At 54.2% G+C, this 22467-nt stretch overlaps 1 protein-coding gene across 2 annotated transcripts in view; it reads right to left on the bottom strand.

Moving 5' to 3' along the window:
• Positions 1-22467, bottom strand: part of PPARGC1B (PPARG coactivator 1 beta) — a 101695-nt gene that overhangs the window by 7753 nt on the left and 71475 nt on the right. For both annotated transcript variants that reach the window (XM_070414621.1, XM_070414620.1), the window contains exons 3-11: positions 18287-18502; positions 14748-14864; positions 11897-13028; positions 10945-10981; positions 10284-10348; positions 8450-9224; positions 5276-5351; positions 3606-3727; positions 711-865 (exon numbers count right to left, since the gene is read on the bottom strand). In XM_070414621.1, coding sequence (XP_070270722.1) covers positions 711-865; positions 3606-3727; positions 5276-5351; positions 8450-9224; positions 10284-10348; positions 10945-10981; positions 11897-13028; positions 14748-14864; positions 18287-18502 — 2695 coding nt within the window. The remainder of the gene's footprint in view (positions 1-710; positions 866-3605; positions 3728-5275; positions 5352-8449; positions 9225-10283; positions 10349-10944; positions 10982-11896; positions 13029-14747; positions 14865-18286; positions 18503-22467) is intronic.

Here is a 22467-nt window from a genome sequence, read left to right on the forward strand (position 1 = left end):
AGAATGGGGGTGCAGGGCTGACCTAGAGCACCCCAGGGTTCTTTTATCCTATAATCCTACTTCCCTCAAGAGCTTCCTGCCCATTAGCAAGCCGTTGTGCATGTCAGCTAAGGCAGCCTACAAAACTAGGGTGCCCTCCCTGTCGGGCCATGAACCCAGGTCCCAGAAATGGGCCTGCGCCAGGTGGAGCGCTGCCCAGCCCGGAACCCTCCCAGCCCCCCGACACTCAGCCCTGTGCTAAGGAGGCTGCGGCGGACTCTCCCCTGCAAATAATTCTCTCCTGGACTGTACTTCTTTGTCTTTCTTCACTGACTTGTCCCCAAATGGGGAGGGCATGGCCACAGTATTGTTAATGGACAACACTGCTCCCTCTGCTGCCTGTGGGGGCCACCACGAATGCCCCTCCAGGAGGGCAGGGCAGCCAGTGGTGCTGCCACGTGGCTGTGGACACAAGATTGGACCTTCCAAGAGGCCCCAGGAGACCTGAATCTCTTTTTGGTGCCCGTCCTGGGACAGGACAAGATGGACCAGAGACCGGAAGGAAAGCAGGATGGCAGCCACGAGGGGAAGTGGCTGCAGAGCTGTAGGAATTGGCACAGGGAGCCTGGGTTGGAAGCTGTGTCCAGATGGGGCACTAGGTCTGGGTCTCATGAAGGGAGGTCTCGCCCTTCGTGCTCTGGTCTCAGGGAACGTGGGGCCTGTGGACTTACCGTAGTCAGTGTACCTGGGCCAGCAGAAGTCCCGGAGCCCCCCACAGCTCAGCCTGAACGAGGGCTCATTGTGCTTCCGCAGGGCGGCGCCGTTCCTCAGGGAGAGGGCGGCGTGCTCAGAACACCGGTAGGTGATGAAGCCGTACTTCTCGCCTCTGCGGGGACAGGACAGGGACTGTGTCACGGGCCAGCTTGGATGAGGGGTGGAAAGCCAATGACCCAGCACCCATGTCGCAGGAACCCCCACACGGAGACGAGGACAATGGCTAAGTTGGCCTCTGTGACAGTCAGAGCAGGCGCTTTACGGAATGCCTGCCAGTGCTGGCCGCCGCACTTCACCCACCCCCACTCAGTGGGTGGTGCTGCCAGCTCAGCTCAGGGAGGGAACAGGTCGGTGGGCTCAGGGGGTCCTCACTCAGGCCTCCCGCCGTGAAGGCTGCTGCTCTTCACACTCCCCTTTCCCCCATGACTCCCGTCTTCTGGGGTTTGCCATGCCTACACCCCATCCCACCACTTCCTCGGCGGCTACCTTGGCCTCACTCTCCCTAATATCGCTGGTACACATCTCACCCTTCATGGGAGACATCTGTGACATTCGCCAAGGCTCGGGGAATCTAAAGTCAGTCCTACCCCACCCCCAGCTCTTCGGTTCCATGAGCCAGAAAAAGAAACCTGACTGATAAATCCAGTGGCTGTGCAGACTCAGGGCAGAGACAATGTGGAGGTTCCCCTCGCCCTCTGACAGGCTTACCAACAGCAGGTGCCTAATAAACACTCCACTGACTTCCGCGTCCTGACACTTGTCTGAGCCAGGCCAGAGTCGAACCCCTTCTGCCTCTTTAAATATGTCTGAGACTGGTAGTATGTCTGAGACTCGTGTGTGCTTCAAAAATATTAACAAATTGACCCCTCTCTTTAAAAATTAATTTGCTTTTTGCTTTGGCATGTGATCCACATATGGTATCCTCAAGACTGCACAGAACTTAAAACAGTTCCATTTGTATGACGACTCTTTTAAAAAAAATTGTGGTAAAAACACATAACATAAAATGTACCATCTTTACTATTGTTTTAAAATATTTTTCTTCAATTTTGAGAGGGAGAGAGAGAGAAACATTGATGTGAGAGGGAAACATCGATCGGCTGCCTCCTGCATGGTCCCTACCAGGGATGGAGCCTGCAATCCGGGAGTGTGCCCTGCGCAGGAATCAAACTGGCAACCTTTCGGGGCCTGGGATGATGCCCAACCCACTGAGCTACACCAGCCAGAGCCATCTTTATTATTTTTAAGTGCCTAGTTAAGTCGTGTTAAGTATATTCACATTGTTGTGCAACAGATCCCCAGAATTTCTTCATCTTGCAAAACTGAAACTCTATACCCATTGAACAACTCTCCCTCACCCCCTCTCCCCAGCCCCTGGCAACCCACTATTCTACTTTCTGTTTCTATGACTCTGACTAGTCTAAGGACCTGACACAAGTGGAACCATCCAGCATGTCTTTGTGATTGGCTTTATTTCACTTAGCAGAATGTCCTCAAGCTTCATTCATGCTTATAGCACATAAGAGGATTTCCTTTCTTTTTCAGATTGAATGATATTCCATCATATGCATATACTATTATTTTCTTTATCCATTCATCCGTGGATGGACACCTGGCTGGTTTCCACCTGTTGGCTATGGTGAATCATGGTGCTATGAACATGGTTGTGCAAATATCTCTTTGAGATCTTGCTTTCAATTCTTATGAGTATATACGCAGAAGTGGGATTTGCTGGATCATATGGTAATTCTATGTCTACTTTTTTAGGCAATTTCATACTGTTTCCCATAGTGGCTGCACCATTATATATTCCCACCACGAGCGCAGAAGGGTCCCCTTTCCTCCACATTCTTGCCAACACTTGTTATTTTCTGAGGCCATCCTAATGGATGTGAGGTATGCAATGATTTCTATGCAGACGCTATTTTCTCATTGAAGCCTTAAAAATTATTAATAAATTAGGATTTAACAACTTCAATCACGTAGCTTGCAAGTATAATAGGAGATACTTTAGAATTATTTCAAAACCAACCAAGTTTTTGACATCTAAGTTGTACCTTTATATACAACCTAGTTTTGCAGGCCCCTGACAGATGAAACACTGCTTCCCCAGGTGAGTGAGGAAAAACCAGGCTGCCCGGGAGAACGGACGGTCTGTGAGTGGCTGCTGCGGAGCAATGGGGAGGGGTGAGCAGCGTGGAGCTTGCACAGCAGGGAGGTCCCAATGCATCCATGCCTTTCACCCCCAAGGGGCTGTCTGCTGCCCTGTCTCAGGTCTAGGGCGGAGAACCTGAAGCAGACACGTGGGCTGTAGATCTGGCTCTGCCACGACCCAGCCGCTCAGTCACCTGGACTGAGCTCCCCAACAAAAGGTCAGCCATAGAAAGAAGGAGTGTATATGTCACAGGCACAGCGTTGGGAAGTGTAGAGAATGCATGGAAACTGACTGGGACTTAGCAAACCATCAGCACGTGTCCCCTGCTATTCCTGGTCCTTTCCCAGGTCCAGGCTGTGGATTTCCTCAAATTTGTTCCGCAAACCTTCTAGGGCAGTGGTTCTCAACCTCCGGCCCTTTAAATGCAGTTCCTCATGTTGTGACCCAACCATAAAATTATTTTCGTTGCTACTTCATAACTGTAATGTTGCTACTGTTATGAATCGTAATGTAAATATCTGATATGCAGGATGGTCTTAGGCGACCCCTGTGAAAAGGTCGTTGGACCGCCAAAGGGGTCGCGACCCACAGGTTGAGAACCACTGTTCTAGGGCATCTTCTGCGTGGCCAGCCCTGGATGGGGACCTCTTCCCCTCTGCACCCCCCGCACCCCCCTCCTCTGCCAGATTCCACCCACCTCTTGCTTCTCGTCAGCACCTGGCACTCCACAATCTCACCAAACACTTCGAAGCGCCTCTTCAGCTCATGGGAGCTCATGTCGCTGGAGAGATTTCGAACATACACCACTCGGCCTTCGCCCTGCTCGGGAAGGGGGACACAGAGGGACCCAGTCACTGCCTGGTTTCCCGGGGCGCCTTGGTGGCAGGCTCCCAGGGATTCCTGGTGCCCAGGCCATGGCGCCTGGCTGAGCGAGTGGCACCAGCAGGGGCTGGAGTCAGAGAGGACCGGTCCTGCTGGAGAAGGGGGCTTCCGGGGTGGGAAAGTGACCCCCACGGGAAGCAATTGCTTCCTTGAAGAACATGAGCAGAGACTGGGCGGAGAAAACAGAGGGGCTCATCACTGTTAATATAACCTCATACTCAGGAGCGTCCACGTTTGTTTTGAGTCTGAGACTTTTCTGGGTAGTGGGGGGCGGGGGGGGGGAGAGGCAAGGTGGTAGGGGGCAGCCCTTGGGAGCCTGGTCGTCCAGGGAGTCAGGGGGTCTGGGAGGAACGTGATGGGACAGGAGACACAGGGCTTCTGGAGCCAACATTATCCTTGGTTCTGCCAGGGCGTTAGACACACTGATGGAGGCCACCTTCGGGTGAGCTCGAGACCATGCCCGCGGGCCCCTAGAGCAGCCCAGCAGAGAGAAGGAGTGGGGGAAGCCCAGTCTCTCCTCTTCGACCTGTGGCTGCGCCCAGTTAAAGCCACTGCCAGTGGAAGAGTCACTCTGACCTGCTTTGACTCCAGTTATGTCCCTGGGGACCTGGGAGCCTGTGCTTCTAGGGCAACACGGACAGGTTCTGGTTGGGACAGGCTTTCTCCAGGAGCAGGTCAAGGCCAGCGACTCTGAAACCCTCCAGGCTCTGCCGTCAACAGTCGTGGGAACTGTGCACCCCACACCAGCACACGATGGGTCTCAGTTAAGCTCAGTGAGAAAAGCCCCTCTCCGGGCCTCCTGGCAGCTCCTTGAATTCATCCCCCTCTTTCCTGCCTCTGCCCCTTGTTCTAAGTCTTTGCTTGGTTGGGACCTTTCATCCCTCAGGGCTCAGCTCCTTGAAGAGGCCCCGCCTCCAGACCACCATATAAATACATCCTCCCAACAGTCAGACAGTCTCATTGCGACATGCTGAATCAGACGCACTGCTCTCTGGTGGTTGGTGCTGGGGTTGCCATCACAGCCCCATGTCCGGCTCTGCCACATGCTGTCTATACACAGCGTTCTTCCCAGCCTGTAATTACAGTGCTTATTTCTTGTTCATGAGCCTGTTGTCACTCTCTCTTCTGCCCCTCGTCTGTCTCGTTCATTGTGGTCATCCAGGGCCTAGGACGGTGCCACACATGTCACAGCTCCTGCATGGACACACCTGGATTCTAGGAGGATGCTCCACACACAGCCTGTGCTGTTAAGTACCTGCTTGCAGACAGCTCTGTACCCCTGTGGCAGGGAGACCCCGTGTGTGCCCCCTGCCTCTTCCCCAAAGCACCCGTCATGGGAAAGCAATCGAGTGAGAGTCCGTTTGTCTTTCTGTTCCCCCAACCACGCCTGCCCTGAAACAGCTTCAGGCCTGCAAAGTCCAAGTCCTTCCTGACACCCCTGCTGGTTCCCATTTGCTCTGGGCTCCGGGGCCCCAGGTCACTTACAATAGCCTTTTCCCGCCGCTTCCTGGCATGCCGGACGCTTGGCGTTCCGTCTGAACACGGCCCTCTGCTCTCACATCTGTCAGTGAACAAGCAAAGCAGAGGCACTCACTCTCAGAAGGGACCATGTGGGGTGGGCGGCAGAACTACAAGGACCCCCTGAGCAATGAGAGCCAGTCCTCATGTGGGGCTGAGCACCGACAGCCGCCTCCTGCCACCTCTGGGACTAGATTGCTGGGACCCACCACCTTGCTGATCATAACCCATCTGCACCTTCCCAGGCTCTTATGGATAAAAAGGCCCTTTCACTTCATTCTCGTATCTGATCGGAGGAAGAAACCAATGCAGCCTTATGTTTCCCCATTTTCTAGATGAAAACCCTGAGGCTCAGGTGCAGGATGGGATTTGCTGAAACCAGAACGTGCAGAAGCCAGAGGAAGAAGGAGGTCTGCTGAATCAGACGCACTGCTCTCTGGTGGTTGGTGCTGGGGTTGCCATCACAGCCCCATGTCCGGCTCTGCCACATGCTGTCTATACCAGGGGTGGGCAAACTTTTTGACTGGAGGGCCACAATGGGTTCTCAAACTGGACCGGAGGGCCGGAACAAAAGCATGGATGGAGTGTTTGGGTGAACTAATATAAATTCAAAGTAAACATCATTACATAAAAGGGTACGGTCTTTTTTTTTTTTTTTTAGTTTTATTCATTTCAAACGGGCCAGATCTGGCCCGCAGGCCGTAGTTTGCCCACGGCTGGTCTATACCCTTGGGAATATGATACAGCGCAGAGGATAAGAGCAGGGCTCTGGAGTCAGCCAGCCTATGCTTGAAGCCCGGCTCTACTGCCTCGCTGCTGGGTGACATCGGGCCCGGTCCGTAAGCCCTCTCAGCTTCAGTTCATCCGCAAAATAGGGAGATCGATGGCATCCACCTCCTCAGCCTTTTGTGAGGGTCAAATCAGAAAACGCACATAAATGCCGAGCCCAGGATCTACGTGCATAATAACTGCTTGCCCTGTATTTCTGCTGAGCCCCTTTGAGCCTCAGCTTCGTCTATAAAATGGGGATAGGAAGCAGATGCACTCTCCAAAGGCATCTGTGAAGCTCAGGTCGGGTGAGAGAAGGGGACGTGATCTGCGTGCGAGCTTTAAAGTGCGCCACAATAACAGTATCACCATCCGTTTGCAATGAAATTGGCAGTGTCCCCTGAAGAGCCGAGAGCGACCGGAAGGTACTGCGGGGTTAGGGGTTAGTGTTGTTAAACCAGCTCACAACGCTTCCTGTCGAGCAATGTTTGATAGCGGAAGCACAGGGAGAAGGCTGATGACTAGTTTACCAGGCTTACCAGGTGCTGAGCTCTGCCAGGCAGCCCAGCAGGAAGTCAGTCAACTTTCTGCAGTGAGCAGACACGCCAGGCTGAGCTTGGCCCAAAAGCGAGCAGAGGTAAAGAGGTTGTGGGGGTTTCTAGAAAGGCTCCCCACTCTTTGCCAGCAGGCCCTGAGTGCAGGCCCTGCCTACACTCCCCAGAACCTGTCAGCGGGGAGGAGCCTGGGCAGCTCCAGCTCCAGTGCTGGGGGATGGGTTTGACAGGAATAGAACCTCAGCAGCTTTGGAACAAGGAACAAACATGGCAGAGAAACTGCCTAATGTAAACACTGAGTCATTTAGCTCACAGCAACCCCGGGGTGGGGGGGGGGGGGGGGGGAAGGAGAACGGAGCCGGAAAGAGAGCAAGAGAGCGGAGAGAGGTCTAAGGGAAGCCGGTCCTGACTGATCATCCTGGCTTATTATAGGAAAGGGCTTTTAGAGAAATCGCCGGGGAGCTCATTTTGAGTAACATAGTCCAGGCTTCTAAACATTAGTGCCTGGGGAGTCCCATAAAAATCGAATGCCCAGTTAGATGTATATGCACATTTTTTAATGGGGGAGGAGCCTTTGCATTGATCAGGTTTTCAAACAGTGAAGAGCTGCTGGTGTAGATATGTAAATAGGAAGCTGAAATTTTCTAAGAAAAGATATCTTTCTATTACTGAATTCTGGTTCTCAGAGTCATACTCTAGGGACTCTGGGCATCATCACCTGGGAACTTATTGTTAGAAATGCAAATTATCTACCCCCAGACCAACAGAATCAAAAACTCAGGGGGTGGGGCCCAGCCATCTGCGGTTAACAGCCCTCCAGGTGACTCAGCGGCACTGCTCTAGACCCAATAGCACCATCTAGTGGTCACTCAGGTGCATCTCAGACAGAGGGCTTGGAACCTGCACCAGCCCACCTCAGGCTCCCCTCCCCCAGAAAGATCCTGCTGGGAACAGGGAGAGAAGCAACCTGCCTCCACCAAAATATGCCAAACCTCCATTCTTTCTGCCCAGCAATCCACTGACTTTTGGACCGGCTCCCTCTGCAGGCCGGTTCAGTGAGCAAAAGACAGATGAGCAAACAGGCTCATGACGCACCTTCGCATCATCCCTGAGCAAAGGTAAAAGGGGGGTTGACTGGAAAGTCACAGTGCAACTCAGCAGCACCGAAAACTGGGAAAAAACTTTATCACTGCTTTATACCCCGGTATGTTTCAGAACACAGAATAGAATTACGCTAATTTTCCTTTTACATGTAAGTGTCACATAGGTGTTAAACTGTGTGGGTATGTATATCCTATATAATAAAAGGCTAATATGCAAATGGACCGAACAGGGGAACACAGAGGGAGTGCTGTTCAGCCAGAAGCCAAGCTCACGATTGGCGAGCACAGTGGTGGTGGCGGGAGCCTCTCCCACCTCCGTGATTGGCGGGTAGGAGTGAGGGGTCCCAGACTGCGAGAGGGCACAGGGCCTCTAGTGTTTCCGTAAAAACCCACCCATTTTACAACTATGTAAGCAGAAAACAGGTGAATAAGAAGTAAGTTCATTTAGACATAAGGCTCCAAATGGTGGAAAGTAGAGGTTCTCCCCGTCCTGAGGCCAGGAGATTTGGGCCACTCCTGACGGTCACTCAGCAGGCTCTGCCTGCCTCCAGGACTAGCCCACAGCTCCCCCGAGGAGGCCACCCTCAGGCCTCTAACCAGGCCACGGACCACACAGGGAAACGCCGACCCGGTTTCAAGGCTCCTCCCTCCCCTGGTACCCTGGGGACTGGGGTCTTCAGCTGCCCATCGTCCCCCCTGAGGCCACCCAGCCATACCTGAAGGTCCTGCGCATGGCTGGTGACCGGGAGCGGCAGGAGGAGGAGCCAGAGCTGGAGCGGCTGCGGGAACAGAGCTGCCGACTGGCCTTGCTCGGTGGGCTCTGGTAGGGGCAGCAGTCAGAGCGAGGGGGGCTGACCCCGGAGTCGTCGCCATTGTCCTCCTCCTCCTCCTCCAGGAGGAAGCTGCTCTCGCCACTGCTGCTGCTGCTGTCCTCAAAAACAGTGTCGTATTCGGGGCTCTTGCACAAGGCCAGGTCTTCGTCCTCCAGGGCGGTCTCCAGGAGCCCAAAGTGCTTGGTGAGGCTGGCGCGGATCTCGTGGTCTCTCAGCAGCAGACTGTCCTTGGGGGGTGCACCTGCGTGTTCCTCCCAGCCCGAGGCCTGCACCTCGGCCTGCAGGGCACCTTGCTGGGGCCGGTCCTCAAGGTGGACCCCAGATGGCTCCCAGGACCTCAGCACCTTCCTCTGCAGGGTGCCCTCGGGCTTGAGCACCTGGCAGTAGTCATGGTCTCCAAAGGAACAGGAGAAGGGGCGCTTCTGGCCGGCCTGGGAGGCGGGCTGGGCGGTGGCATGCCGCAGGTGGGACAGGAGCTCACTCCGCTCCGGGTGCTGCTTCGGCAGCTTGTGGGCCGCCCCTGTGGCCGCCCTGAGCTGGAGGCCCTCCGGGGTGGGGAGCCTGGGAGCTATGTCTTGGCCTGGGCTGTGCTTGATGTCCGGCTTGAAGGGGTCCTCCTCTGTGGGCTTGTACGGAGGGGTGGTGGGTGGGGTGAGTCCTATCCATGCAAGAGGAGACGCATGTGAGGTGGACACAGATCACTTCTCCAAGAGACACTGAAACCCTAGTTTGGGATGGCAAAGTGGGACCCCACTTCCCAAACGCTATGGGATGGCAGGCATCAGTGATCGGTTACTGCACTCCTGGCCGAGCCTGGGACTCCTCGGAGTCCACCATCCGTTTTTCGGAGCTGACATGTGATGAGACCCATTTGCCATCCCTTCTGTAGCCTGGCAATGGCAGCTGAGGCCCCCGACCATCCAGGATAACTTCCTGCTCCCCATCCAGTCGTTCAACGGGACCTCCCAGCTGCCTCCCTCCTGGATTTGATCAGCACGGTGTCCTTAGTGCTCCTGCATCTGACCTTGGCCTCCATCCTCCCCCACGCACAAGAGGGAACTCGGTAAAACACCCAGGTCGCTTCCTCTCTTGGGCTCCCGAAGTCTATAGGATCAACACCACACCCCTCCGCCTGGCATTCCTCTCAGCCTCTTGTGGTTGCTCTTTGCTGACCCCCCAGTTCTGCCAGGTCACAAGGCTCGGTGAGTGGTCCCCTCAGGGGCCTCTGTACTTTCCCTCCTCTTGCCTTTGCTCCTGCTGATTCTGCTGCCAGAGATACCCTTCCCCTTCTTTGTCTCCCCAACTCCCACTCACCCTGTAAGGCCAGCTCCAGTGCCCCCTGCAAATCTGCCCAGGCCCCACTTCTGCCCCTCGCACCGCCCCTCTGTGCTCCCAGAGCTCTGACACATACTTTGGAATTAGTGGGAACGAAACAGTACTCATCTTGGTGTGAGTCTGTCTCCCGAATAGGACTGCGGACTCCTTTGGGGGAAACGGTGGCTCTGCCTTTGCTGAGCCCGACATCAGCTCACAGGCCCGTTGGCCCCTGAGTTTCCTCCTTATAACACCCTCATGAGGCATCTCAAGACCTGGCACAGCCTGTGCCAGTGGCAGGGAGAGCTCAAGGGGGCACCCCTCACTGCCCAAGGGGCTGCTCAGTGTGGGGGACTCATTGCTAGGCACTGTGCCAGCTCCCCCGAGGGCAGCCCCAGCTCACCTGCTGTGCCACAGAGTTCCACTGTCAAGGTCTGCTCAAAACTCTTCTTGCCAAAAGGAGGGTCACTGGTGGGCGGGGAGGACAGAAAGGAAAGAGGCCGGTCAGCAGCAGGCCCCACCTCCCCGAGCATGGGAGAGGGCAAGGGGACACCGTGATAGACCCTGGCTCTGCTGCCCCTGGAAGTGAGGCCTGGGGAGAATTTGCTGGGGGTCCCCCCTCCCCTTCCTGGCTTTTAGAGGAAATTCAAAGCTGCAAGAGAGATGTGCTGGAGAGTGGAGAGAGGGCAAGGATTGTCAGCCTCCTTATTGTATAGATTGAGCATCTGAGGCCCAGAGAGGGAGACTGACTTGCCCAAAGCCACACAGCATTTCCAGCTTTCTCCCATCGAGGAAAGAACTCCTTCCCGGGTCCTGGAGAGGACAGCCTACAAAACGGTGGAGGCCTTGATTCCCCACCCTTCCCTGCAGAGCCTAGTGCCTAATAACAAACTCCCTTCTAAGCGAGCCCGGCTCCAAGGGCCCCAGGGGCAATGAGGGCACGGGCATGCGGGCAGGGCCGGGCTCAGGACTGATGGGCCACCCAGCCTCCCCCCTGCCCCGACCTACACCCCCAAAAGAACAAAGTGTCATGGAATAATAACCTGATAATTTCCAAAACCTACCTTTGTGACAAGCTCAGCATGAGGCACCTGGAAGAGTCTGAAAAGCAGACAAAAAAAGAAAAAATTAACATCCCTCAACATGGCACCATTAGCAAATGCTTCCCTCAGGAGGAGACCCCAATTGGTACCAAGCACAGCTCCCCTCAGCATGCGACCCAAAAGCCTCTGCCATTTTTAGGGAACAGCCTAAAGCCACCTTCATCCCCGGGTCTCAGCAACATCAGCTCCCGGCAGATCTACTCCATTTCCCAGAAAGAGCAGCTGAGTGCAAAGGGCGACCCCTCCTGGCCATACAGGGTAGCACAGGGGGAAGAGCTGGGAGCCCAAGGCCAGCGGCTATGAGCTCTGGCGCCCATGGATGCAGGACTAACCAGCTGAAGGGATCACTAGATATCTCGGTGCCTCCATTTCTGTGTCTTAAAATGGGGATTATAACGAGTAATTATAATCGTGTGAGGGGTCAATGGGGATCATCTGTGTTCGACCAGTGCCTGGCACAGTAAGCACACAAGTACACAGAAGAACAGATAATGATAACTCTTAATAGTATCATCACTACTGTTACCATTTAAAATTCACCTTCATTGCGGAGCTGAATTTATAGACACACCTTCTGTCACATCATCACCCACGAAGTCTTCTTTAGAGCACTTATCACAATATGTAATTATCTTCCTTTTGTGCTTACTTTTTGGTCACCTGTCTCCCCCACTGAAACACAAGCCCCATCAAGGCAGGCATCTCCCTCCTTGTTCATTAAGTGGCGTCTGGCCCATGCATGGTGTGTACAGGTAATTCCTGAAGATCTGCCCAGCTAGCCCATTGTACAGAAAGGAAAGTTGAGATCCAGAGAGGAGAAGGGACTTGACCAATGCAGGGCTCCCGGCTCCCAGCACAGGGGGGTTCACCACCTCCCACCCCTGCCCCTCTCCTGCAGACGGACTCCGACTACCTCTGGAAGGGAGCCGCGGGCAGCTGGGGTCCTCATCCGTGTCCCCACACCCACTCTCACAGGGGCTCTCCAGAGCCGGGATCTGGGGTCCCCGGGGATGCTGCTGGGCTTGGCCACTATCCTCGTCCGTGGGGCTGCCCTGCTCCCCCTCCATGTCATAGGCCTCGGGAGCCAGGCTCAGTGAGGGCAGAGCTCCTTCTCCTTGGGGCTCTGAGGGGTCCAGCGACTCATCGGTGAACGCCAGCCAGGGGCCCAGCTCCGGGTTCAGTCTCCTGGAACGCCGCACGGGGCACACCGAGCTCTCCAGCTTCCTCCCCAGCTTGGTCCACGGCAGGCCTCTGCCCGGCCTTTTCCAGCCCCATTCTTCCTCCTCCTCCTCTTCTTTTTCTTCCTCCTCCTCCTCCTCTTCCTCTTCCTCCTCCTGCTGCAGCCTAGCCAACCGGCTGACATAACCTTTCACCTCCAGCCGCAGTGGGCGCAGGCTGCGACTGGGCCCGGTGCTCTTGGGTGAAGCCGCGACCCTCACCTCCTCCACGGGACACGGGCGGCCGGGGGAGGCCTGACCGTCTTTGGGCCTGTGCTGGGGCCTGAGGGAGGCGTAGACAGGTGTGGCCAGGCGGTAGGGTTTGCTGACATCACAGAGGACATCTTGAGCCAGAAGTTCCCTCAGGATGGAAAACTCAGCCCATGTGGCTTTGGAAGGGTGCGGGGACCGGGCCCAGGGTCTGACCTGCTTGGAGGGGTTGGTGCAGGGCGGAGGGGCGGGCTCTGAGGCCTGTGTGGACAGCTTCCTCTGGGGGAGGCAGTAGGTGTGCATGTAGCGAATAAGCTGCAGCACGGCCTGCATGTCCTCTGGGGAAACCTGGGCGCCAGGGCCTGCCCTGCCCTGAGCCGGGGAGTCCCAGGGAGAGGCTGGAGCTGGCTGGGGGCTCAGGCAGTCCTTGCCCGGCTCCTCATCTTCCTTGGCGGGGAGCCGGGGAGGCAGGGGGGCTGGTGGCTGCAGGCCCCTCTCTGGGGAGTGGGCTTTCGCCTGGAGGCAGGATGGCACCGAGGTGAGGTGCTTATGCAGTTCTGAACAACTCCGGCTCTGAGGCTGCGTCGTGGGGGCCTTCTTCTCTTGGGTGCTGTCCACCTAGGAAGGAAAAGAGACAAGAGTGAGGAGGGAGGCCCACCCTGCTCCTCCCCTTCGCCCACCCCTGCAGCCACTGGCCGGGCTCAGGAGGATCATCCAACACCGCCAGGTTTCACTCATTGTATTCCCAGCACAGAGCCTGGCCCTGGCTGTGCTCAGGCGATGAGGGACGAAGGGACGGCCGGCCTCCTAGCCTGGATTTCGCCCCTTCCGGATTCACAGCAGAGCCTGCCCTGCCGCCCCACAGCCCTGCCCGCTGCCTCAGGAACAGCGCCAGGAAGCACACTGTTGGCTGCCCGGGGCAGGCGTGGGAACAGGGTTTAACTATAGATGGGGGCACCAGGGGTCTTTCTGGGATGGAGGAAATGTTCTCAAACTGGGTTGTGGTGATGACTATGCAACCCTGTAAACTTACTAAAAATCACTGAATTTTATTTCCAAAACAGGTGCCTTTTATATGTGAGTGGCACCTCCATAAAGCTGTTAAAAAAATACAAAAGAGCCCGGGCCGGCATGGCTCAGTGATTGAGTATCGACCTACGAACCAAGAGGCCACGGCTCAATTCCCGGAGAGGGCACATGCCCAGGTTGCGGGCTCAATCCCCAGTGCAGGAAGCAGACAATCAATGATTCTGTCTCATCATTGATCTTTCTTTCTTTCTTTCTTTCTTTCTTTCTTTCTTTCTTTCTTTCTTTCTCTCTCTCTCTCTCTCTCTCTCTCTCTCTCTCTCTCTCTCTCTCCCCCTGTCTGAAATCAATAAAAATATATATTAAAAAAAAGAAGAAAAATTCAATAGCTTCCCAGTGCCCATCGGATAAAGTGCCCGTGGCCAGGTACTGGGAGGCCCTCTGAAATGTGGCCCCAGAGACTCTGACCAGCCTCCCTGTCCCCACTTGTCTGTCCAGGGTGTTCCTCCAGGGCACCTGTGTCATTGCTGGGGCCAGAATGGCTGTCAGGTGTGTCTCACGTCTCTGGGCCACTTCCTAGCCTCCCACAGGCAAAGAGCGGGCTCACCAAGGAGCTGAGCTGCTGCCCGCTCAACAGAACAGGACATAAGGGGGAGACCTTTGTTTTGGGACTCAGCCAGGGAGAGGGCATGGGGACAGGTTGCTACACAGAGCCCGAGCCCGAGAGAGGCCACCCCACTCGGCCGCGAGGTGGGACTGCAGGCCAGTCCCTGCAGGCGTGTCCCATGGCAGGAGGGGGAGGGCTGCGTGCAGGCCGTGAGTAACAGGGGCGCTGGGAAATCGCCCCAGAAACCTCTCCTTGGAAGTCTCAGAAGATGGAGCCCAAGGGGGGAAAAGGTCTGGCTTAGCTCCTGGGTGTTCATAATACAGCTGCCAACTCCCCAGGGCTCCCCCGAAAGAAACCCAGCTCCTTACTGTGGTCCCCAAACCACGGGGTCTTGTTTCACGTTGTCACCACATGGAGAAAGCCCCCTGAAGACAGGCCACGTGCCCCTTGTCCCTGCTCTAGCCCTGTGTCTGACGCTGCCTGAACATGGGTGTGTGTGAGAATGTGCGGGGCTCTTCCCGGAACCCCGGCCTGGGCCTGGGTCTCATGAAGTGCCCAGCACACCAGGTACAAGGGCTGCCCGAGGAGCAAGGGGGGAAGCTGGAAGTCGACTAAACTTGAACCCCCTGACAGGAGCTGAAGGCTGCACCCCCACCCCCAGCCACCTGGGGGCCAGGTGGGTTTCAGGGCATGTGCAGAAATACCTTGACACAAGGCCGCTGACTTTTGGACCTCAGGCCGGCCCGGCGCCAGGCGGCCCCTTCCTTCTGGGAGTCGGAGCCGGACGCTGGGTAGGACGTGGCAAGCAGGAGCTTCTGCAGCTGCGGGAGAAGCAGAGAGAAGAGGAGCTGGGCTGAGCCACAGCCAGAGGCCATGGAGGACGGAGAGGCCCGAGCCTCAGCCAGCCCCTCGGACTTGACCACGCCTGAGCCGGGTCATCACAGGACTGGGAAGAACATAGGATGGGCACTTTGATCTAGGCTATGTTCCCAATACACAGAGTGGGGCAAAGGTAGGGTTAAAGCTGTTTGTATGGAAAGTAACACAATAATGAATACACAATAATAATACAAGAATAAACCCTGTGTTTCGCAGATTCACAACTGGAAACCTGCTTCTGTCCCACCCTGCACATCACGCTTTAACAGAACGGGCAGCCGTGATCCAAGATCTGGTTAGGTTTCTCAAAGTCACAGATATTCTTCTTAGGTAATTAATTTTGAAAAGGATTTACCTTTTATTGCAGCGGTTCTCAACCTGTGGGTCGAGACCCCGTTGGGGGTCGAACGACCCTTTCACAGGGGTCGCCTAAGACAGTGGTCGGCAAACTGCGGCTCTCGAGCCACATGCGGCTCTTTGGCCCCTTGAGTGTGGCCACGAAGTTTCAATCGCACTGTATGTGCGCGCCCGCATGTGGTATTTTGTGGAAGAGCCACACGCAAGGGGCCGCAGTTTGCCGACCACTGGCCTAAGACCATCGGAAAACACATATATAATTACATATTGTTTTTGTGATTAATCAATATGCTTTAATTATGTTCAATTTGTAACAATGAAATTGGGGGTCACCACAACATGAGGAACTGTATTAAAGGGTCGCGGTCTTCGGAAGGTTGAGAACCACTGTTTTATTGGGATGCGTGTGTGTGTTTGGGGTTGTTAGACAATCAACTCTCTGCACTTAATGCCACACACATAGCGCCTCTGGCCACCCAATGTTTCTACACAAGAAGCATGTGACACTTCAGCTTGTCTGGCTTTTCTAGTTTTTCTATAAAAACTGCTGAGACGCTTACACATCTGCATCCAGAGGGCAGGCATGCAACACATCACAGCCGAGATAGCAGGGAGCTGAGTGCAACTGGAGTCCTACCAGGGATCCCATCTCAGCCCCGGCTGTGAGCAAGCCAGGAAGTAGGGCAGGTTTTTGCTAAAGCACCGAGTGCTTCCCTGGGGGTCATATCCCCCGGGTGGTCCCAACAAGGAGTGCCAGAGGTCGAGGAAGCAGAGAAAAGGCCATTCCACGCTCCCGTAGGAGCTGGAGGATCCCCATCTGGACCCCACACCAACACACACACATCCGTGATTCTCTGACGTGGACAGGAAACGTTCTGCGGACTGGGGGGAAGGGACCTGGTTCTGGCCCAGCTCAGCCCAACTCACCATGAGACCGTGGGCAAGTCCTTTCCCTCTCTGGGCCTTGGTTTCTCCATTGGAATAACAGGGGCAGGTAGATAGATGACTATTCCTGAACCTTTTTTTTTTTTAACTCAGGAGTCCCTCTAAGAATATGCTAGAAGCTGCTGACCTCAGAAAAACACACAGGTTTGTAGAGGTCCATGGGTCTTGGTCAAGCCAATGGTGGGCTCTCTGGCATCCATGACTCCAGGCTAAGAACTGAACATGTGGACATCTCAGGGCCTTTCTAACTCTGACTGTCTATTAGGAGTCTTTTTCCTGTGTGCCTAGCACAGTGCCTGAAACACTGCTCAAAAACATGTGGAATGAAGGCAATCCAGGCACAGGAGGGAACGGTCTGTGACCAGCAGGGGTCGCTCTCTGCCTCTCAGAGGTTTGGTCCTGCTCCAGAGCCCATACAGAAATGGCCCGGAGAATTCCCCTTGTTACTACCAGTAATGGCCGTGCCAGGATCATTACTTAGAGCGCATTTATTGAGCAACTTCTGTGTGCCAGGTCCTGTTCTAAGCGGTTTACGTGTATTACCTACAGCCTTTGAGATAGGCACTGTTTTTGACCTCACCTTACAAACCAGGAAGCTGAGTCAGAGAGGTTAAGGACACACAAGTGTTAAATGGGTGTGAGGGGTGGGGAGTGGGGGTGGAGATTCAAACCCAGGAGGTCTGATTCTAATCTTGCAGGAAGCAGGGCCCTCTCGGCAGGAGCCACAATGTGGGACTGAACATACGCATGTGTCCAGCACATCCAAGGTGCTTACTAAATGGTTCACGCTCCTTTGGGGAACTTAAAAGAAGTAGGAAAGAAGGAAAGGCGTCCTGGGTTCAGTGTCCACTGGCACACCGACTTGCTGTACCACAGAAGGGGCCTCCCCACTCTGGGTCTCCGTTCCCCATGGTCAAAGGCCTTTACAGCTCAAAACTCTCCATGATCCAAGACCTCAGTTCCAACAGGCTGATTTCCTGGGTCTCGCCGGCCTCCAGGAGCCATAGCACCAAGGTAAGGAGAGTGTAGCTGGACTTCACGCCCCAGGACATCTTGGCATTTGTACCCTCAGCCTGAGTCAAGGGCAATGCTATGAGCAACTCGAGGTCTAGACCCCTCTGAGAATCTCATAAAAGCTGAGACCGTCTCCCCAGAAAGCTGTGACCCCGTGTGCACATTCCCACATTCTGCATATACTCACACAGAGAGCATTTAACTTTTGCTGTTGGAAGTATAAACCAGTCCAACCTGTTTGGAGGGCAATCTGGAAGTATCTGTCTAAACTGGAAAAAAAACAAACCCCATGTATCTATAGACCCAAGAATTCCATTTCTAGGAAATTTATCCACTCACATGTGGCAATGGCCACTGAGCCAGGACAGTGACTACAGCACTGTAGCAATAAAGGAGTTGGAACAACAGAAATATCCATCAACAAGGGGACTGGTTACATAAGCCATGGTATGTCCTTACAAAGGAACACTATGCAGCCAAGATAAAGGATGGGACAGAGCTACCTGCACTCATCTGAAAGCATTGCAAAGACACGCAGTTACACTGTGAAAAGCAAGGTGCAGAGCAGAATATAATGTGGGCTCCCTTTGTGCAGTAAAAAAATAAAAAGGTGGAAGAGGAATAATGTCATATAACAGATCAGTAACCACAGTACACTCTGGGGAAGGAAAAAGCGATCGTGAGATAAGTAAGGAAATTTTGCTTCTCGCTGTCACATCTGCTTGAGTTTTTACTGTGTGTGTATGTATAATTTTTTAGGAAAATGCTTGCATGTAATTTCAAGGTTCTGCAACACAAGGTCAATCCATGAAATCTCCAAGGGCCTGTAGATGTGTGTGAAGCCTCTGTGGCTAGCCCAGCTGTACGGGTGGTAAAGGTGGGGCCCAGGGAGGCCTCCCATCCAGGCTGTCTTCTGTGAACCCCATTGCCCCTGATGCATGGAGACCTCTACAGGGGCTACAGTCGGTTTCCCAAAACCCACCAGCCCTACAACCAAGCACCACACCCCAGGCCACCACCATCTCTTTGATTGGAAATAGGTTCTCACCAGCGAGAGCTCATCCACCTCAGGGGCCCTGGCCGGGGGGCTCTCCAGGGAGGGGCTGGGGGGCGTAGACGAGGGGGCAGGCGAATCTGAAGTGCAGGATGGTGTGTCTCCACCGTCCAGGGCTGGGAAGGCAGCCAGACCCACGTCATCTTCAGGGATGTCATCCAGGGTCTTGGTGAGCGCTGCCAGGAGGGCCTCATTCTCACTGTCGATTATCTGAAGTAGGGAGCACGGGTGGAACAGAGAGGGAACACAGTTAGTCATACCTCGGCTCAGCAGTTTTCACGGCAGAAGCCTGCTGTGCACACGCAGCTGCACCATCATCACCCTCCTGCCAGACCCTCTAGGATGCTTCCCCCATCAGATTCTCACAGAAGTGCTGCGGTAGAAGATGCCCAGGAAATGTGTTATCCACTCCAAGAATCTCAGAAGTGTAGGAGCAGGCAGCAGGAGATAGGAAATGGTCTTACCCTGGGAGTCCCCGTCTGGGCTGTGCGCTGCCAAGACCAGTCCCCTCTCCCAGGGACAGCAGCTCTGCACCACAGCCTCCGGCATCCAACCCTTGGGACAGAGCCCTGAGGTTGGTCTATGCCCCTGGTAGCAGCACCCCATTGCGGGTCCCAGCGGCTCTTACCCTTGGGCCCAGGCAGGCAGTGGAAAGGGTGGAAGCTTCAGGGTTCAGCCATGACAAGGACAACCACAGCTACTATCTCCTTGTGGGCTTCCAGGGCCTGCCTGCCTCACTCACTCAAAGAGAGGTAGTTGGTGTGGTGGTTAGGAGTTTGGGCTCTGGAGCTGAGGTTGAATCCCAGAACCCATACTTTTCAAATATGTGTCCTTAGGCAAGTTCCTTAGTTTTTTCCATCTGTCAAATGGTAATACTTACTTCATAAGGTTATTGTTGAGGACTAAATAATTTAACATGTAAGTACTTACTACTACTACTTATTACTATAATTCATGTGATAATGGTGGTGATGGTGATGGTGATGATGGTGATGACACTGATAGTGCTGATGATAATAAAGATGATGAGGGTGGTAGTGGTGGTGGTGGTAGTGACCATTCCTCCCACATCTCTTTCCTCCCTCCCTCCCCCTAACACATACGTACTAAATGGCTACTCTGTGCCTGGCGCTGACTGGGCACTGGTGATACAACATGCCGAGACAGGTACAGCCCCTCATGGAGCGTACACTCCAGTGGATAAGAGAGTTAAACAAGGAAACAAACAAGATCATTTCAGGGAACCAGAGAGGCTGGGAAGAAGATAAAAGGAAGCTGTGATGCAGAATAAGAACATGGTGAAGGTTTACAGGTTATTTTGGGGGGTCAAAGAAGGCTGCGCAGAGCAGCTGAAACTTACACGAGGAGCCCTGAAAGATGAGAAGGCACCAGCCAGGCAAAAGGGGGAGGAATGAAGGTTCAAGGCAGAGGGAAAAGCAAGCACAAAGGCCTGGGACAAAGAATTTAGCTAAAAAGAGGAACAGAACGGCTTTGTAAATACTGCCTCACAACAACCTGTAAGAACCGGGTGCCATTCCAATCTCTGTCTCACAGTTGGGGAAACTGAGGCTCGTAGAGTTTGAGTGAGGTGTCCAGGGTCACACAGCGAGTCCAGAACAGAGGCAGGGCACCGAGCACTCCACGCACAGATGAACCAGACCCTTCCTGCTCTGATGTCGAAGATCCACAGCAAGGAGGGCCAGGGAGCACGCTCCCAGCCCACCAGCCCACGCCGGGGGCCCGGACTGCAGAGCTCACCCTGCTTCTCGGCGAGGCAGCGAGGACCCCATTTAGTAACCCCTGGTTGCTGGGCCTGTCTGGCAGCACATGCTGTCACATGATGCCTCCCCCCGCACGCTTTCCCACCCCAGGTCAGGCTGTTGATCCTTCCTTCAGGAAGTTCATCTGAAATACGCATCCCGTGACAGCCTTTTGGCCCCACTAAATCTGTTCCAGGCCTCGCAGCCGGAGCAGCAGCTGAGTGATTCGAAGGGGGGCACGGGGTGAAGAGAACAAACGCGTTTGTCATTTTTGGAACACAGCTAAGAATAAAAGAAAGGTCACAAGAAGGTTTTGCTTGGGCCTGACCTGAGCCCTGGGGATGGGGAGGACCAAGGGTAGATCTGGACCCATGGACTCTGGCTCAAGAATGCAGTGGAGCCCTGACCAGTTTGGCTAAGTGGATAGAGTGTCGGCCTACGGACTCAAGGGTCCCGGGTTCGATTCCAGTCAAGGGCATGTACCTTGGTTGCGGGCACATACCCAGTAGGGGGTGTGCAGGAGGCAGCTGACCGATGTTTCTCTCTCATCAATGTTTCTAACTCTCTATCCCTCTCCCTTCCTCTCTGTAAAAAATCAATAAAATATATTTTTAAAAAAAGAATGCAATGGAGCTCACTTGACTCCTCCCACCCTGCCCAACCCAAAGACCGGAGCCCCCGTGGCCCCAGAGCAATCTGTCTAGCCCGACGGGGAGTTAAGGTCTTGGAACCTGGAGCTCAATGACCACTCTTGGGGCTGACCGCTCGGGGCTCGGATCTGAGCCTCAATGGAAGTCATGATGAAAGCGCTTCCGTGCCCAGACAGTGCCTGAAGCATGGGAGGAACCCAGGCAGATGTTTTGAGTGGAAGAATGAATGACCCACACAATGCATTCTGGCCACGAGGAGAGACTGAGATTAGGGTTTCAAAGAACAGATTCTAGAGGAATGTTACTCAGAAATGATGTCATCAAGCACTGGATGGAATGAGAATTCCCTTTCACAGAGGTGGCCGATGGCCCAGAGATAACTATGAATTATCTCGAATATCAGCGATCCCTCCCGGATCACACAGAGACCAGGGATGTTAACCACGTGCCCTAAGTGTACCACTCCCCTTACTGCTAAGCAGCTGTGGCTGTTCCCTCCTCGCCAGCATCTTTCTTTCGTTGCACAGCCCTCCAGGCAACGATGGCCAGTGCAGCACAGCTGGCGCTCACAAGGAAACTCAGTTGCTGTTCTTTTTAGGGTGGGGGAATGAAGGTCCAGGAAAGACACTTGTCAAGGTCACACAAGACAGCAAGTCAGAGGAGGGGGTCAAGGGCTTACTGTGTGCCGGGCGCTGTGCTCAGATGGATACAAAATAGCAGAGACCTCAAGAAGCCCCCAACAGGTTGGCATCAACAAAATAACTAACCGAAGGCCTCCGCCATCTCCTCAGCCCTCCCTGGGAAGAAAGGCTATTCCTGCCCACAGCATCATCCCATCGGCACTGTAGGATAATACAGTACAGAGGCTGGGCCAACCCTCTCCTCTTCCTGGCCCATTAGCTCTACTCCCCCAGCTCTGCTTGGAAACGGAGTGTAAATTAATGGAGAGTTAATCAGCGGAGGAAGGGATATTAATAGACTCAGCCCCACCCCCAAGCTTCCTGAGCTGATTTCAAGCTAGAGGAAAGGAGTCTGTACGAAATCTGGGGGGAAACGCTTCATTTTGGGCCCAGAGTGCTTGAAGGAATGTCACAGGGCAGAATTTAGGCAATCAGCGTGGCAAGGACACTCTGAAATCCTCTACTGTCTCGGGGGTGGGGGGCGGGGAGCTTTAACTGGAGCCTGGGAAACCCAGGAAATCAGTTTCCCCCTTTTTTACTGGGAGTCGGTCCATAGATTTCATCTGAATCTAAAGGACCCTGCGACTCTCCCCCAGCAGATTAAGAACCACTGATTGAATCCATGTTCCCTCTTCCTTGCTCACATGGGGAAACTGAGGCCCAACCAAATGCATGCAGAGCTTGCCTTATTCTTTTTTGTGTGGGAGTTCATTTGAGCCAAACTGATGACCTGTGCCAGGAAGCAAGATCTCAAATGGTCCTGAGCTTGCTTTATTCTGAAGCAAACCTCAGACATCCTAGTATTCCACGTTAGAGGGCTTCTTACAGGAAACATCACCCAGTACGTGCCCCGGGGCTGGGAGCTCGCAGGATGAGAGGCATATGTATGCACAGCAGTTCTCGGCACTGCTTCTTTTAAAGACCCTCTAGGCTCCAATTAAAAAATGGAGATAACTGTACTTATGTCTGAGAGATGTTCAGAGAATTAAGTGAACTAATACACGCAAGCCGGGCAGTCCTGCACAGAACAGCTGCTCAGTAAACGTGAGGCATTCCCATCACGGCATCATCGTGGCTATAAAGCC

This window comes from Myotis yumanensis, unplaced genomic scaffold, assembly GCF_028538775.1.
Source record: "Myotis yumanensis isolate MYYU_CA2020_CCGP unplaced genomic scaffold, mMyoYum1.0.hap1 SCAF_5, whole genome shotgun sequence".
Lineage (NCBI taxonomy): Eukaryota > Metazoa > Chordata > Mammalia > Chiroptera > Vespertilionidae > Myotis > Myotis yumanensis.